The 19,323-nt window shown below is 37.1% G+C and overlaps 1 protein-coding gene across 7 annotated transcripts in view; it reads right to left on the reverse strand.

The window, feature by feature from the left end:
* The window catches only part of CEP128 (centrosomal protein 128), a 433,346-nt gene that overhangs the window by 387,396 nt on the left and 26,627 nt on the right, over window positions 1-19,323 (reverse strand). For 5 of the 7 annotated variants that reach the window (XM_036012776.1, XM_036012780.1, XM_036012784.1 and 2 more), the window contains 4 exons: window positions 11,927-12,053; window positions 10,531-10,649; window positions 7,674-7,765; window positions 1,325-1,397 (listed from right to left, as the gene is read on the reverse strand). In XM_036012776.1, the coding sequence (XP_035868669.1) occupies window positions 1,325-1,397; window positions 7,674-7,765; window positions 10,531-10,649; window positions 11,927-12,053 (411 nt within the window). The remainder of the gene's footprint in view (window positions 1-1,324; window positions 1,398-7,673; window positions 7,766-10,530; window positions 10,650-11,926; window positions 12,054-19,323) is intronic. The other 2 variants (XM_036012791.1, XM_036012788.1) reach the window with 1 other exon arrangement.

Genomic DNA, 19,323 nt, shown 5'->3' on the forward strand with positions numbered 1-19,323 from the left:
TTGAAATAGTATGTAAAACTGAGAATGGCATAAATTTCTTCCTGTGTGAACCACTACAATTAAGAAAGTCATCAATCTATTAATCTCAAAAAAACCTTCATTAGAAGTATACGATATTTTAGATATTTTAGACAGGTACAGTGTAAATCAAAGGTGACCTTGGTGTGTCTGGGAAAATCTAGGACTTCATGTAAAATAAAAAAATAAGTACCCCATGTGCTGATCACATATTAGATGCCACACCATCACACACTAACTGAAAACATTTGTCTACTTCAACAGAAGACAGGCGTTGTATCCTCCCCTCTCTGGGCACACCACAAAGAAGTTAGCACTAAAAACTCAAAAGGAAGGTGCTTTTATGTGGTCAGGGGCTTATTCATATTTTTGAATAGGCAGTAACTGAGATGATCTCTGATAATGCAGCATATCCATCTCTTAGCAGGTGCAGCCAACAAATTCAAACTCAAAAAAAAAAAAAAAAAACTTAACATGTCTATGTAAGGAACTGTAAACACAATTAACAACCTTAGAAAAATTATCTGCTTTTACTGAGAAACTTCCAGTTTGAGTAAAATGTTAAGAAAAAATAATCTGCTAACTTTTTTGTCTTGAGAAAGCAAAAGGTACTGTGGGAAATGAATGAATGAATAGACATTGTTCCTGAAGTTGACAAATTTGCAAAAGTTTCATGAGAATATCTATTATTTTTCTTTTTTTAAAAAAACACAGATGATGCAAAGAAATGGATACTGTATGTTCTTTATTTTTTAACCTTAATTCCACCAAGAACAGTGATTTGATAAAAAGAACCCATTGCAAAATCAGTGTGAACAATCTGAGTATGAGATAATAAAACTCCAGAACTCGGGGTATTTCCAATAACTACTATCTAAAACAAAGACAGACAGCAAGGAGGTCTTTGTAGCAATTGTGTATGCAATTCTGTAAGATGACCTCAAATCCAGAATGGAGTGCTACAGAGCCGTTACCCACAAATTCTGTATTTCTCAAAAATCATTTACCAAAAGCTATAAAGGAATGACTGAGTCAGTGAAATTTAAATTATTCATAATAAAACTCTAAAAACTAAAACAAATGATAAGTCTTTCTCTAAAATGCTACCACTATAAATATTTAAAACTTAAACACTTACAATTCATGAAAATTTTGTAAGAGCTATAAAACGTATTTTTAGACAAAGTGACATGTACTGCTGAAAGAGTTAAAATTTACTAAACTTCACTGGGAGTGCAATGAGCCCAGCCACCCTCTCTGCCATCCACATGCGAAACAGAGCTTTTTATAAACAAAGAGTTCTCACCATTTCTTGTTTTTGGGTTTCACTGAGCTTCTCAGACAATCTTTCCAAAGCCCTTTTTGTTTCAGCATCCGACCTAAGCAATGAAGAGAAATATTTTAATTTGGCTATTTGAAAAAATCTATACAATTAAAAAATTTACAACATAATAATATTATTACATAATACTGCAGTGGTTCTCAAATGTTAGCAAACTATGAAATACCTGGAGGGCTTGTTAAAAGCACAGAGTGATGAACCCAACACCCAAAACTTCAGAATCTAATTCTGCAACTGGGCCCAAGAATGTGCATTTCTAGAACTTCCTAGGTGATGCTAAAGCTGCATGTCTGCAGACCACACTTTGAGAACCACTGCTGTACTGGAACATCACCTTCAATAAACAAATAGGCCGCAATAGCTTCCATTTTAAATTAAGAAGGAAGAGAACAGACGGTGAACAAAACTCTTAATCTCACATCCTCTCCAGCAATTCTCCAGCAGTTCATAATCAAGTTACATCAGGGTATGCTGTCACAAACTCAGCCCTCACTAACGTGTCTCCCATTACCTTTTCCCCACCAAATTAATAACATACAGGATCAACAGTAAAATAGTACAGAAAGACTTACAAAGAAAAGCAAAGGCCTTCTTCCCTCACACTTCCTTACCTCAAGTCCATATCTCACTGTCAACCACACCCAACCATTTCCATTCTTAATTATTTTGTTGGTTACTTCCATCGTATTCAATTCTAGACACTTTCAATTGACTGCCTGTTTTGCAATACAGGGTCTGGCAGAGAGGTAAGGCTTTCCTGAGTGTGGTTGGCTTGTATGACATGAACAGCAATTTGAACATTGCACCTAAAATGTCCTGTGGTGTGCTTGAGTGTGATAGTGTTATGTTACAGAATTACATGCTTATGGTTTCATAATAAAAGATTTTATAATAAAAAAGGGGGGTCATTTGTGCCAGGCCCTGTATTTAACTCACTTCCACTCCTGTCCAATTTTGAATGGATGTACTGCTATTTTTATCAGTTATCTGTGTGACTTGCATGATACACTTATTATACCTCTTATAAATTATTCCACCATAGAGAATCGATGCTTTTTGCTCATCTTTTGTCACGCTCACATTTTAGTCAGCTTCTTACTTAGACCATTAATGTTCTTGTGCTTTAGTTTTTTTAAGGTTTTTCATCTTTTGGCCTTATATGGGTATTATTTATCACATCATTGATACTTTTCTCCCACTTGTTACTGAATCATTTATTAAGAATCAACGCCATTCACCTAGATTATTCTCAATGACACTTCCTTCCTTCTCTAATTCGGTGAATAGTTTCTGAGCATGCTAAATGGCTATCATTCTGGGGATTATTTTACTGAATTTCTGGGTTAGTTTTACTAACTTCTATAACCTATATCTTCCTCTTTCTTGGTTGCCACCTATTTTACTTATGTCCTTAGATAGTTTCCTCAAAAGGAAGTTACCTTATATAGGGGAACTCACTGAGATACAATATGGCTCCAGCAGCAAAGGCATCTGGGAAATGTTGAACTCTTCACTCTCTGTAGCCTGAGGCTTGGCTGACTATCCAGAAAACCAGAATGCCACCCGGAGATAAACGTCATACCCCAGGAAGGAGGTTAATGAATGCATAGAGTATAACTGTCTGCTGTTATCTGTTAACTTAAGAATGCATTGTTCTTTCTGGTGCTCTACTGACTACCCACCTCATGGGTTTACTATTAGCCCCTAGGAAAAGGAACCCTGTCCTGGGAGGGATGTGGATTCTTTCCAGCAGGCTACCACTGGGAGCAGCTGTCTTCCCATGCACGTTAAGTTTCTCCTAATACAGCTCTTCTGAATTTGAGAATTTGTCGGTTCTTCAGAATTGACCCTGAATTTAGACTTTTGGGGATTTCCCCCAAACCTTAAAGGGTAAATTTTCTAAGTCGTTTTTTCCCAGTTTTCTTTTTTTGTAATTGTTGTGCAGTTACAGTTGTCCCCATTTCCCTCCATTACTCTCCCCTGCACTACCCACCCCCACCTCCCACCTTCAATCCTCGCCCCCCGCCCAGTGTCTTTGTCCATGGGTCCTTTATAACCCTTGTTCCTTGATAACCCTTCCCCTTCTTTCCCCTGTTATCACCCTTCACTCTCCCCTCTGGTTACTGTCAGTTTGTTCTTTATTTCCATGTAGCTGGTTCTATTTTGCTCGCTTGTTTGATTTGTTGATTAGGTTCCACTTATAGGTGAGATCATATGGTATTTATCTTTCACTACCTGACTTATTTCACTCAGCATAATGCTCTCTTGATCCATCCATGCTGTCTCGTGCTGTCTCGAAGGGTAGCAGATCCTTCTTTCTTTATGCTGCATAGTATTCCACTGTATAAATGTACCGCAGTTTTTTGATCCATTCATTTACTGACGGGCACTTAGGCTGTTCCCAGCATTTGGCTATTGTATATTGCCCTGCTATGAACATTGGGATGCACAGTTTCTTTTGGATTGTTGTTTCAGTGTTCTTGGGGCACACTCCCAGCAGTGGAATTGCTGGGTCAAAAGGCAGTTCCATTTTTAGTTTTTTGAGGAAATTCCATACTGTTTTCCACAGTGGCTGTACCAGTCCGCATTCCCACCAACAGTGCACTAGGGTTCCCTTTTCTCCACAACCTCGCCAGCACTTGTTGTTTGTTGATTTATTTATGATAGCCATTCTCAATGGTGTGAAGTGGTATCTCACTGTGGTTTTTAGTTTGCATCTCTCTGATGGCTAGTGATGCTGAGCGTCTTTTCATATGTCTCTTGGTCCTCTGTATGTCCTCCTTGGAGAAGTATCTGTTCAAGTCCTTTGTCCATTTTTTAATTGGGTTGTCTTCCTGGTGTGGAGTCATGTAAGTTCTTTATATATTTTGGAGATCAAACCCTTGTCTGAGGTATCACTGGCAAATACAGTTTCCCATACAGTTGGTTCCCTTTTCATTTTGCTCTTCTCTTTAGCCACACAAAAGCTTTCTAATTTGATGTAGTCCCATTTGTTTATCCTTTCCTTTACATCCCTTGCTCTAGGGGACATATCGGTGAAAACACTGCTGCATGGAATATCTGAAATTTTCCTGCCTATGTTCTCCTCTAGGACTTTTATGGTGTTTATGGTATATTGAAGGCTTTTATCCATCTTGAGTTTATTTTGTGTATGGTGCAAATTGGTGGTCAAGTTTCATGGTTTTGTATGTACCTGTCCAGACCTCCCACACCATTTGTTAAAGAGGCTATTTTCACTCCATTTTATGTTCCTGCCCCCTTTGTTGAATATTAATTGACCATTGAGACATGGGTGTATTTCTGGGCTCTCTGTTCTGTTCCATCGATCTATGTGTCTGTTCTTATGCCAGTAGCAGACTTTTGATTACAGTGGCCTTGTAATAGAGTTTGATATCAGGTATTGATATCAAGGAGGTATTGACCCCTCCTACTTTGTTCTTCATTCTCAAAATTACTGAGGCTATTTGAGGTCATTTATGGCTTCATATAAATTTTTGAAATGTTTGTTCTATATCTGTGAAATATGTCACTGGTATTTTAATAGGGATTGCACTGGATCCATAAATTTTCTAAATCTTTGTATCTCTGAAACTGTCTGTATTTGTACCTCTTTCTTGACTTGTATGGCTCTATGTGCTCCTGGATTCCCCACTCACTAGCCGTTCCTTCTCAGTCCAGTTCCTCTTTGTAATAACTTCCATGTAGTGCAGCGCCTTAGCTTTCAGCCCTGTCCTTGACACTGTCACCACTGTTTCTCTCTAAATATCCTCCATTTCCATGGCTCCAAATACACTTCTCTATGCTGACCACTCTTAAAATCTCTAGAAGAGACTTCTCCTTCAGGCTTCAAAGTAAACACCTTGCTGGTATTTTACACTTCTATTTGTACGACTCACACGCATCTTAAACCTACAATACCCAGGGTCAAACCCTTAATTTCTACACCTCACCTGCTTCCACCAGTGTTCCATATTTCAGAAGCAGAATTACCATCTACCTAGTTACTCGAGTCAGAAATGTGGGAGTCATCTTGGATTTATTCTCCCTTATCCCTTCCACATCCAATCCATTACTAAAACCTGCTTCTTCAATATGCAGAAAACACCTTGAAACACAGCCCTGCCCAACTGCCCCTTGCCATCTCCTGGTCAAGCCATCGTCATTTTTCATATTAATGCAAAAGTCTCCTATCTTGCCCTCCTTGAATCAGTTCTCCATGTGGCAACCAAAGTAGGTGAATTCTGATTGAAACTTTATTTATTCCTTTCTAAAAACTTGCTTTCCAGTGTACTTCTTACAATACATGTCAAGAAGAATTTAAAAATGAATAATTAAATGAGCATATCAACCTTTCTGAATCACACAGAAAGTTAAACCTAGCAACTTCCCTCCAGGGTATTTTTATAAACATGAACTGAAAACTTGCAAAAAATTTTACAAGTAAAGCAGATTCGGATCCTAAAATCTTCCTCATCTACAAAGTTAAGCCACCAAGTTTCACAAGAAATTTGACTCCTATTTTGGGTTAAATAATGTTTCTCTTCCTCACATATACCAACAGGTCACACAAACGATTACTAAATGGTGCCAGCCTATGGATCAGAAGATTTCCAGTCCACCATTGCACACGTAAATGTCCATTTAAACTAGTCAACTAAGTCATCCCTGCAACTTCCCCTGCATCTTCTTACAGGACAACTATTTCCTAAACTCATGTTCCTAGTGCCTAATTTATATGCTTCCTTCAAGTGTGTAAAAGCTACGTAATAAAGCCACTCCAGCAACAAACATATTGTATCAGAATATTGATGCCGTTCTGTTGACTTTATCAACTTGTCAAAAAGAAATATGTATTACATTAACCCTTATCGGTTTAAAAGACTTAAAATATAGCTTAATGATATAACTCAAAATGCAGGGATTGAAACGCCTTATTCACATCAGGTACATATGAACACGATGCTGAAGCACAGTGGAAACAGCACTCTGGGGCCTTCCTGCCTAGATTTGAATTCTGACTTCATCACGTCCCCCCGTTTCATCTCCAGGAAACTGAATTATTCCATCTCTCTGTGCCCATTTTCACATCCAAAAAATGGAGAAAATAATAATAACTACCTCATTAGGGTTGTTGCTTGAATTAAACCTAAAGCTATCTGGCATGAAATAGGTGTTCAATAATATTAACTAGAAGTAGCAGTAATAATAGCATTAGTTATGTCTTTAATTCTTATTACTGAATTTCCTGCCTTCTTCATATAAAAGCAGTTGAGTTACACAGACTATAGTTTATAGTCATAGATTTAACAGTTATAGTTTTGATTCTTTTGCTATAGCAACCCCAAACTGGTGTGTGGAATGATTTCATTAGCTGGAGCAGGAGTTAGCAAGTGAACTTGGTAAACAAATTTCAATTCAGCTTCGCTGTTCCATAATCATTGCTGCACACAGACTGTGACCCTTGAGAAGGGATATAAAATCTTTGCTTTTTTGTAAAAAGATGGCCTCCAAATGAAAGCCAACTGTCATGGCTCATGATAAACAAAAAAGACAATGAAGAAACTTTAAATAAAAGTGATACTTCTTAGGCACTACCAGGAACTGAAAAACATTACAAAGACTGAGCAGATATAATAAACTACTGGCTTTTGAAGATTTCCACTAGAAGCTAAAATATCAAATTCTACAATGGGTTATGTCCATCAATCAACAAATTCTACATTGTGCCATTTATTTTAAAGCTCCATTGTCAATCAGGTGGTCTCTGTGCCTGTCTGTCTGTCTCTTGCTCCAATGTATCTATAAATCTACCTCTTTGCACCTGGCTGACATAGCTCAGTGGATTGAGCATGGGCTGTGAACCAAAGCATCGCAGGTTCAATTCCCAGTCAGGGTACATGCCTGGGTTGCGGGCCACAGCCCCCAGCAACCACACATTCATGTTTCTCTCTCTCTCTCTCTTTCTTCCTCCCTTCCCTCTCTAAAAATAAATAAATAAATCTTTAAAAAAAAAAGATGGACTAAAAGCCAAAAAAAAAGGAAAATCTACCTCTTTGCTAAGATCTTACTATGTATGTCTCTTCAATGTCAGCCATTGTAATAAGTTAAAGTGTTTTTAAAAATATGAAATTAATGTCTTAACATTGAGTCATAATACATTCTAAATTCAAAGGGTCTTGAGCTATTCTAGTAATAAATTTTAAAATACTGCTATAAAAACACAGTAGTTTTTTAATTCATGTAAACGTGTCAGTTATAGAACCTATATTTTTATTCTGATAATTCACGCCTCCAATGAAAACCATACTTTTACCTGCTTCTTCTGGCAATTTCCCGGTTGAAATCGTCTCCAAGGCGAACTTGTTCACTGCTGAGGTCTCGGAGGGACTGATGAAAAGCATGAAGCTAAAAAAGGCAAAACATAGGTACCCATTTAGGGTTCTGTGGAATTCTTCCATGAAGATTCAGTAAGGGTAAGAATAAAAACTTGCTCTTTGTAATAATGCCCAAATTTCATAATATTATTCATACTGAATAAAATTAATGTCTACTCCAAATATAATTTTTCCAAAAAACATTTTTTGAAAAAATATATAATATTAACCAACACATCTCTACAGTACAATAATTCTACTGCATATAGATACCCTAGAAAAGGGATCAGCAAACCTTTTCTGTAAAGGATACAATAGCAAATATTTCAGGTTTTCCAGCTATATGGTCTCTACCACAATCATTCAACTCTTCCATTATAGCACAAAAGTAGCCATAACCAAGTGAACATGACTGTGTTACAACAGAACTTTATTCACGTGGACCACACACTGCAGTGTGCCAGTCCATGCTGCAGAGAAACTCCTGCCCACCTGAACCATGAGCCACGTGAAAGAATGTTCGGGGCAGTGTTGTTCATAATGAGAACACTGAAAACAAAAACCCATTAAAGACACAATGGAAGTAAATAAACTGCAGAATATTCCTCCAGTTGCACTTCACACAGCAGTGAAAATGAAATGACCAAAACTACCTACACATTAGTAACACTGAATGTCAAAAACATACATCAAGTGGAAAAAGCAAGTTACAAAAGAAAGTCTACAGTATTATTCCAATTATATGAAGTTTAAAATCAGGTAATACTAAACATTAGTGGTAAAAATGATTTTTTTAAAAAGGCAAGATAATGATTAACATAAACATCAAGACAGTTGATAGCACTTGGAGAAAGGAGGAATAGGAAAGAGGCTTTGGGCGTACACTAACGATTTATTTCTTGGCCTTGGTGGTGGTTACGTGGATTTTTATTCATATTATTGTACTTTTAACTATAAATATTTTTCTCTATATGTGTCTATATATATGCTATAATTTATAATAAAAGATTTTCAGTTATATAGACTTGCAGACATAACTAATTGATTCATTTCAACAAATGCACATTGAGCAATCAGTGCCAACAACAGGGCTGGGAAACACACGGCTCGAGATGTAACATGGGAGACAGAAGTTAACAAAACCGCAAAGGTGGCACTGGGGCATTAAGAAGCACACAGTCACGTGAAGTTAAGGCCATCTTAAGAAAATAGATTTAAAATAGAGAAGAATGATTACAGGGAAAGGAGTGAGGGTAAAACAGACTATTCACTTGGGTTTTCCCATCGTGATTTCCCATTTTACATACCTGAATCCTAGGATTCATCATGGACACCCCCATTTCACTCATTCCCGCCCTCCCCAAATGACCATCTAATCTTCAAGACCTTTCATTTCATCCCCAAATAGCTTTCAAATCTATCCCTCTTCTTTCAAACTCCATTTCTCCCAATCCAAGTGACCAGCATCTCAAACCCAGAATAGAACAGTATCTCCCCAACCGTTTGCCCACACTGGCTCTCCATTTTCTGCGCAGGAGCCAGAGTGATTTTTCCTCAAAATAGTTGTTACCCCCTTATGAGGCTGTGCATGGGCTCAGTGCTTCATATTTCTTTAGCTACATGGCCTTCTTTAATTCACTCACAGGTGTATTCTCCTTCCTGCCAAGGTATTTGTTCTACCTTGAGTGACTCTTACTCAACCTTCGTGTCTCAGTTCAGCCATCCATTCCTCAAGAAGCCTTCCCTGAGTGGGGCGAGTCCCTCTGCTACACATTTCCGTAGCCTTGTGCTTGTGCTTCCTTCTGTTAGAGCACACATCTCTGCACATAATCAAGGATGTGTTTATGCACTTATTTGATTAATATCTAGCTCCTACTCTAGATTGTAAATGCCTAGAAAAGGCAAAGTTTTTGCTCATCACTGTTTCCAAGCCCTTTCCCAGGAGAGAAGAACTAAACTAACACAATGAGACAGTAACTGAGTGGGATATTGTTCCCTGTTCAAGCTTTTATCATATTGTTCATGCTAGCAAGTTACAACTACCAAAAAAATAACATAGTCAAGGAAACGTTTCTACAAGGTGCCTTCTAATGCACTTGGTTCTGTTATCTCTTTATCTTACGCTGTAACAAGTGACAGCTACAGATGAGTGTCCTAACAACCTTTGAACCCCGAGTCCTAAAACTACCGAAACAAAGAGGTCAAAGTCAGCAATATCCCCTAGCCCTTATCTAATTAATTTAGCTACCCAAGGCAACAACAATGTCTGTCCAGCTCTTGCAGAGAAATTTAAAGCAACAGAAAAAGAAAAATGTCCACAGAATACTTCTGAAATCTTTAGTGAATACATAGAAAAAAAAGATGGAATTTCTCATTCAATAGAAAGTGGCTCCAGTGATGATTCAACAACCAAAAAAACGTGAATGGGAAAATCGATAGGTTAACCACACAAGGACTAACTTGTACTAAACCACACTTGGCAAGATAGGAAGTAGCTGACTTAGCAGGGCTTACAGAAGAGTAAGCCACCTGAACAAGGAAACACAACATATCCAAATAAACTCACTTAAAATCGTTCCACAAAATATAATCCTTCGTAACAAAATTTGAAATAAACACATGATGATGATTAGCACATTGAAAATAAAATAGTGTACTTGGTTTTTAAGAAATTAGTACAGAGTTACTGATGATGAAACTCATGGTTAACATACAGCCATAAAATTCAAGTGTCAGTCACACATACAGTTTATACAGAAACGTAAGGAACACAGATTACAAACTGGCACAAAGTACCTGGCCCATGTCATCAGTCTCTCGAACAAATCGGACACCAGCTCTGGATCTAATCCGTTTACTACCCTGTTGATCCCCATAGTCCTTCAGAGGTGAGGTAGGTGGAAAACGGTGGCTCTCTTTACAAGTGAAGGAAAAGGAAGAGGATAAGAACACTGCATGAGAGGGAAGAATCTGAAACGTCACTCAGTAAATACATAGCAGACGTGCACATACACGTGTGCCCGTACCCCAGACGATGTCCCAAGCATGTTACTGTGGCCATAACACTCTATGAAATTGGCACTAATCTTGCTCTTAAAGCTGATAAATGAACACAAATAAGCTGGAAACAGAACATGTGAAAAGTTATAATTTGCTATACTTTTCAAAGAAGCCATATATTTTCTTATATAAAAATAACTGCTAAATAAAAATAACTTTTATGACTCCCTAAAACAATACTAACAGAATTTTTCAAACAATAAATCAATTAATCTAAATTATAAATGGCATTTACAAATCAATAAAAACTACATACAAAAGAGCCGATCGTGTCCAATTTGTAACACTTAGCACCACGATCAATAGCAATACTAATGATGGGAGCTACTAATGTTCACTCTGTCTGAATCCCCTGCCTTCCCTGCAGATTTTCCTATTCTTTTCTGTTCTAAGTCTTTTTTATTCAGACATAAACCCCAGGGCTGCAGATAAGTAAAAGTATGATTAATTACGGGCAAACTAAGTGTTTCTACCTTTAAGCTAGCCAATGGATTCTAGCTGCACGCCAAGGATAAAGTTCACCTGTTCTTAACAGGTGACATAGGACATTTTATAATCAGATATTTGAAAACTATGAAACTAGAACTTCTAATCTATAAAATGTACACGTAGTAAATCCCATTTTTGTGTTTGTTTTGATTAATGGCAGGTGCTTAAACCCAAGTTTTGCCAGGTAAAGCTCTGTGTGGTCTACAGCAGTGGTCCCCAACCTTTTTGGCACCAGGGACAGGTTTCGTAGAAGGCAATTTTTCCACAGACAGAGATCAGGAGGGGAAGGACAGGAGGAGGAACTCAGGCGGTAATTTGAGCAAAGCTTCACTGGTTGGCCTGCTGATCACCTCCTGCCATGTTACCCGGTTCCCAGCAGACCATGGACTGGTACCAGTCCAAGCCCTGGGGTTGGGGACCCCTGGCCTGAGGAGTTCAAACACCAAAAGTGAGACTCATAGTGACAGAGTTCTAGTAAACATGTTTTTAATATTCACTATAAAATCCTTGACTGCATCTTTTAATGTTTATTTGTATGCTTTTATGTGTGGATTATACATATCCAAAGATTAAATATAATCACTATGTACTTCAAGAATTTTTTTTAATGAAAAAAGGTTTTCAGAACATCTGTGGAGTTTACCTGTCACAGTGCCACCATCAAAGTCACTTGCACTCAGACTTGTAACAGAAACACTTCTCCCTCCTGAGCTTCTCAATAAACGTTGACTTCGCAGTTGGCCTACTGACTGTTCCAAGCTTTCTTTTAACTAAATTAAAGGACATAATGAAGGGAGATTTATTCTGTTTGAACGACTTCCAAATACAAATAAACTAGACATTTTTAAAGCTGTTTTCTAAAAATATCTCCCGAAGAGAAATATCAGAGAAAATTTCGAACTATGTTATGTGAGGGAATATAAAAATAGTGAGAATAAATATTTTAAGAACCGATTCTAACATCTGGTTATAAACAGCATCTGTCACTGACTCTGCCATGTTTTCATTACCAGAATGCAGAAGACCCGTCTCCTGCCTCCGGCTCCCAGAACCATACCGCCAACGTCTAACTGACATGCCACCTGTGCTCAGAAACACAACGAGGTCGGCATACCTGAAAAGAGGGAAAGCCTTCCTCCCATCTAAACATTCCTTCAGAAACCCAGATCCGTAACAAACAGGAAACTGAACAGCTGTCACAGGAACTGCTTCTACTCAAACAATGTGAACTGCCCGAATCTGCACTGGAACATCTTTCATTCATTCAAAGACATCAGATCCCAGGAAACTATGTGGTCTGATGTCAGATCATCAGTACGTACTCAAGATAATAGTTCTCCAAATGCTCTCTTCAGGTTATTAGGGAGTTGGCCAGCAGGGGATATAAGAAGATATCTTTTTAGACCTAAAGAGCTACATTACATAAAAACATGCTAAGTTCTCAAATAATGTCCAGATTTATACACAGCTATTTATCTGAAAAGAGGATGAAGCTAAAACCCAAGGGAACGAAGAGTAAAGCTGAGAAAAATCCACATACCCTGAATTGCTAAGAAACTTCAGGTCCAGATATCTTATCCAAGGGTGAATAAAAAGTAATGTTAATAAAAATGATTCTATGGAGAACAAGTCATCTATAACTGGTTAAGGAGAATGTCAAAACAAAACCATTGATTGAGAGGGTTTCCCAAAGGCAGACCGAACTAAAAGGTGGAGAACATCACTATGGGGGCAGCATGTTAATTCCCTTGGGGAACTGTGCAGAAAGACATAGCTTCAGGTGAAGCGAAAGCACAGATGAAAGAATATGAACCACAGTGAACAAATCCTTTTTCATTTTGGTTATTTGGATTTAGCTCTTATACAGAATCAAGGCTAAAACAGTCTGGATTAAAAGAAACAGAGTTAGAATTTCAGGAATGTACTTTAATGGCTCTTCTCATTTCTTAAAAAAAAAAAGGCTAAAGGCTAATATTTCTATATTGTCTGCCCTCCTGCTTCCCTAAGTTGGAAGGTGTACAATATCAACCTTCTTGACTGCTTACAACTGTAGGACCCAACCTATCATCCAGGGAAACATACAGATGAGGCCAGGGAGAGCAACAACTACCATTACACAGACCGGAAGTCCTACACAATGGACACAGTAATTGTGTATATTAGTAAACTATGACAAAGGCTCATGATAAAATTAAACAATGTTAAAGTTAAAAACTTTAATCTGTAACATGAGAAAAGGGCTAGAAATGGAAAATGATTTTAGATCACACAAGTTAATGACAGCTCCAGCTCGATTAACTTTTCCTGTGTTCATCTTTATTAGTCACATATTACAAGCTAACCCTGATGTCACTATACTTTTGGAAACATAGTCAGCTGTCAATTCTTACTATTGCTTCTTTTGAAGGCAATCTGACTTTTTTATGCCTGGCTATTTTCAAGATTTTCTCTTTGACTCTGATTGTCAATGGTTTTACTAAGATATGACTATGTATAGTTTTACATGCAGTTACTCCATTTTTGACTCAGACATCTTTGAACCTACAGCTTGATATCTTTTGTGTGTTGTACATTCTCAGCCACCATCTTTTCAAACACTGTTGAAGCCCCTTCTCTCTCCCCTCTCCTTCTAAAACTCCAGCTGCATTTAAGTTATAGCTTTTTACCATACATTTTCCCTGTGCTTCTATGTTGTTTACTCTTTCATTCTATCATTCTTTTTGAACAACAGATACTGGCCAACCTTTCAACTCAAAATTCTCTCTGTAACTGTATACCAAATGTTTAATCCACCTGTTGAGAATTTTAACTAATCTATTTGTTTAGTTATATTTTTCAGTTTCTGAAATTTTCTTTTGGTTCTTTTTACAGTTCCTAATTCTTTGGCAAAATTCTCAATCTGTCTTTTAATTTCTTGAACAGATTAACTGTAGTTATTTTATAGTCCCATGTATCTTTGTACTGTCTGTTGTTTCCCTTGCTTTTCAGTCACCTAATTTTTTATGGCTCGTATTTTTTTATCAGGTGATAGACATAATACATGAAAAATTATAGAGATCATTTAAAGCTCTGGATGATGACATCTTCCTCAAGGGAAGATTTGGTTTTGCTACTAGCAGAAAGTCAGGCTGGGCTCACTAGGACTCCCAAATCACCTCATCCAATTAGGAATTAAGACGACTCAAAGTTGGACTTTTGTCCCTGTGAGGGCCAGTCTATCATCAGTTTATCACTTCTCTTATTTTCACTTCTCCATTTCTCCTAGTCAATCACCATCTAAGTCTCTGTTGAAAGCTGGAGGGTTGCCGAACTCCAGTTTTGATCTCCCTCCTCTTTTGGGTCTACTGATCACTCTGATCTTAGCCTCCCGGCTTCTAGCCTCTTCTGGAATCAGCTACTGCCCCTTGGAAGAAAGGAGTTCCGAATGCAGGACTTCATTCCGCTGGACTCCCATTTATGCCAGATTTTTATCACAAAATTCCTCACTGTTTTGGTTGGTCTCTGATGGGTTCATAATACTATTTTTTTACTTTACTTTTTTTTGCCTTTCTAGTTGATCGGAGTTAAGAGTTGATCCAAAATAGTCTTATCTACCAATGCCAGAAGTAGAGCATGCCAGCATCCTTTTTATGTAGGCTTATTTGCTAACAAATCCTGAGCTGTAACTAAAAGCTGATGAACAGAACAAACTTACACACAGAGACGTACACACTCACACAATCCCTGCTAACAAAAAGAAAAAGAAGCCACCACAGAACATATGGAGAAACACTGCAGAGCAAGAGAAATGATATATATTACCCCAAAATATAGGAGAAATAACAGATGTTGAAAATAAGTCATTTCAAAAATAAGATAAAGAGACACTATTTGGCAACTTCACTTTAAAACTTTAAAAATACACAAGTACATCATTAGCCACTGAACAGATGAACGGGATGATAAAAACCAAAATATAAAATGTGAAAAGTAAACAAGTGGGATAAAGTTTCTTTTCCTTTCTTTTTATTCTATCACTATTTATCCCCTCATACCCTCCTCTGCCACCTCCTCTCCCCTTTTCCCTCTGGTAATTACCATACTATTGTCTGTGTCTATGAGGATGGGTTTTTTTTTTGGTTTTTTTGCTTAATCTCTTCACCTTTTTCACCCAGCCCTGCAATGCCCCTCCCCTCTGACAACTGCCCATCTGTTCTCTGTATGTATGGGTCTGTTTCTATTTGTTTGTTAGCTTATCTTGTTTATTAGATTCCACATATGAATGAAATGATATGGTATTTAACTTTCTCTGACTGGCTTATTTCACTTGCATAATGTTCTCCTGGTCCTTCCATGCTGTGGCAAAAGGTAAGATGCCCTTCTTTTTTGTAGTCAAGTAGTATTCCATTGTGTAAATGTCACACAGTAAAGTTTTTTCTAATATTTTTAAAAATGTCATGGCAAAAACATGTCCTTCACCTCAAGTACAAAACTAAAAATGTAACATTTAAAATATACCTTTAGAGTAGCAATAACACAACACTGCACAAAATGTAATCATGATGTATGAAGTCAATCTGGTCACTCTTACAACACAAAAACAAAGAGATAAGGAGGTAAGATGTAAAATAATAAAAGTGGTTTTGAAATATTTTAGGACTATAACTTCCAAATAGGTGCAAAAGCAAACCAAATTTAAAATTAACTGAAAACGAAACACATTAATAACACGCAATTTAACATTAACTTAGTGTGTTATGTTGCTGAAACTAAATCAATGCTCCGCACAAGACTGAGGTACAGATTGCAGGGACAGATTCTCAAGAGTCTCGTGTTTCAACATCACCATGTACCACGTGATGATTCCATCTCCCCACCCTTTCCCACATCTGAAATACTATAAAACCAGCATCAGAGAACATGCAATGACCTATGTTCACAACTTGATGTAAATGTATCATTTACATATTAGGTCTATTCTTTTACCTCTGTTCATTTGATACTAGGCTAAAACAACTGAAGCATTACTACTATGTGCCAGTACAAATACAAACAAAACTTAGGCACTGAAATTGAATTGTAATACTTGTTTATAAGGTAGTTATCCAAATTGCCAAGACATGCTTTTAAACTTAGAAGTCAAGCTCAGTAGGCTCCCTCTATCCAGAGATGAAATAACTTGAACATCAACAGATTAAAATGTATTAAAACACTTCAAATATGCATAATATGCATGTTAATAATACTCAAGGAGAAAAAAGTCATTTGGCCACCACTAGAAAATGCTAGGGAACCAACTAAATTATGGAAGCTAGTAAATAAATGAATTTCTTAAAAACGACATAAGCTTTTAGATGAACATTGAAATAAAAATACCAAATTTTAAAATGTTCATAGAGATGTCTGATAGCCCTGCAATTTCTCTATTTGAAAAAGTCTGATTAGACACAAAATATAAGTCAAGCTCAATGCATTTTTTTTTAGTTTATAACTCAAAAGGACTGACTACATCGCAAACCAATCTACAAAAGGAGATCCCCCATGCAGCCAAGGGCACCTCAGACAAGAGATGTGGTCATTAAAAACATGGTTCACGAGGACCAGAGACAAGCCTGGCAATGCTTTCCTCAGCGGTCCTACTTTCCCTTCTGCTTTTGCTCCTTTCCGCATCTTTCACACTGGATCAGATAATAGCTTTCACAAGTGCTTTATTTTGAGGATGAAATAAAATAATGTATGTAAAATAATTAGAACAATGCCCAGTGAAGATTAGCATGATTATGAATATGGTAGTTTTTACTGTCATAATTATAGGCAATGAATATGAGAGCAAAAAATGTACATGGAATGAAGAAATGGGATGTTTTTTAATCTGGAGAAGCTCTTTCGAAAAGTTTGTCATCCCCTAAAAATGACTTCATCGAATTCCCTGGTTGCTCACACAGTCTTGAAAGGTGGCAGTGTCAATGCGGAATCAGCTATTTCTTCTATAATCCCACACACAACTGCTCCATAATGTTATTCAAATTTCATTTCCAGCATTACCACTCATTTCTTCACTGCACTTTCATCTTTGTTGACCAATTGCTTTTTTTGGTTATTTATTTTTGTACGATAGCATGCAGAGTTATCGTTGGGACACAGAGGTAACACAACTATACATTTTCACTGTCTGTGAGCAATCAGCAACAGACTTCAAAAGCAGGGATCTGTTATTCACAGAGTGATGTGTGAATGGAAAAAGCTAGCAAGCAAAATTTGTACTGTATGCAGTTACTTATATTTACTCTACTGTGTTAACTGAAATTTGAATTGTGTGTTTGGGGACTGGTGTTAATTGGCCAAACAAGGACAATGAACTTCAGGCACATCGGAATCATGCAACAGGACTGCTGTACTTACTTTACAGGGTCTATCTGCTCCATACATTCAAAAGAGGTTTTACAGCCGTATTCAGTGGAAGAGTATGCTAACTCCTATTCACCTCGGATTGGAACTGTTTAAGTAAAAACTACTGCAAAATTCATAATTACAAGTTTCTTGACCATTCTCTAGGAAGGTACGGTTTCTGAGCAGTAGTAACAGCTAGGAAACTAGGCACTAACTCCACAGGGATAGGAATGCCTAAGAAACAAATCATTCAACAAAATTAGGCTTCAGTAAGACAAGATAAATGACAACAAAAAAACCCATAAATTTCTTTGGTCAGTATATAACATCAGTAATTGTTTCATTAAAAACCAGTGTACCTCACAAATTCACAACCTCAACAAAATTAATCCCATTCTTAACTAAGCTCATTGTGAAAGGGAAACAAAATCACACTAAAAACAGTCACTAGGAAATTCTTGAAAGATATCTACCATTATCCCACAAAGAGACAAAAATGGAAATAAAGTAGAAATAATGATTACTATATTTGTGCATGAGTAATAAATATAGTAGCTACCACACATTCATCAAACAATTAGCTTCCAAACAACTAAAAACCCCAACTTAAAAATCAAAGAAAGTCAGCAACAACTTTGAGAAAATTCTAAGTGCTGTAATTTAAAGTAGGCTTTAATTTTGGAAGCCATTTAAAGATTCCATTTAGTTTCTTCAGATTGCCCCTTACTTTCATACTAAGAAAATAAATCCTGTAACATGGAAATTTAGACATGTATAGATAACTACACTTAGCTGCACAGCTGAGCAGAATTTGGAAACATCTAAATATTTTGTCTAGTCATTCAGTCTTGTTTTCATCTGACACTGAAAAGTCAGTATTTAGCAAACATTCACAATGTACAGTATATACAACACTGGTGACCATGGAGACAGCTTCTTTTTATTTAAACTTTTTAAATAACTTTTTAAGTTATTTTTTATAAAGTTTTTTTAAGATTTTTTATTTATTTATTTTATTTTTAGAGAGGAAAGGGAGGGAGAAAGAGAGAGAGAGAAACATCAATGTGCGGTTGCTGGGGATCATGGCCTGCAACCCAAGCATGTACCCTGACTGGGAATCGAACCTGCGACACTTTGGTTCGCAGCCCGCGCTCAATCCACTGAGCTACACCAGCCAGGGCCTTTTGTAAGTTTTGATATATCTATAATGTTCACAAAATATTCAAAGTACTTCAATTTATAGATGTTAGGGGTCGGCTTGGCAAAGTACACGGCAAAAACAGAGGCAGAAAAGAAGTCGCTTTAACTATACCAGGATGGTATTGTCTGTCACACATAGGCACTCTGCTTGTTAAAGTGCTTCATGCGTGGCTTTCCTTCGCTGCCTATTTCTCTGCAGAAACCAAGGCTGATCTAGCATGGACTGCAAAATAGATTGGCTGTAGAGTTCATTTTATCAGCTCTTCCTGAGTTCCTTACAATCTACCTATTTTCTACTGCAAAACTAAAAGGAAGATGAGGAAAGGAGGCAGCAGGGGAGAGAAGTTTTATATAATTAATCAAGAGTGCAAATCTATAGTTTGCACACTTTTCTGGTTCCACCATCTGATACTAAAATGTATTTTGAAAATGGTTACTGCTATTTTATTTACTAAAAAAATCATCAGCTGC

The sequence above is a fragment of the Phyllostomus discolor genome, chromosome 1, assembly GCF_004126475.2.
Source record: "Phyllostomus discolor isolate MPI-MPIP mPhyDis1 chromosome 1, mPhyDis1.pri.v3, whole genome shotgun sequence".
Lineage (NCBI taxonomy): Eukaryota > Metazoa > Chordata > Mammalia > Chiroptera > Phyllostomidae > Phyllostomus > Phyllostomus discolor.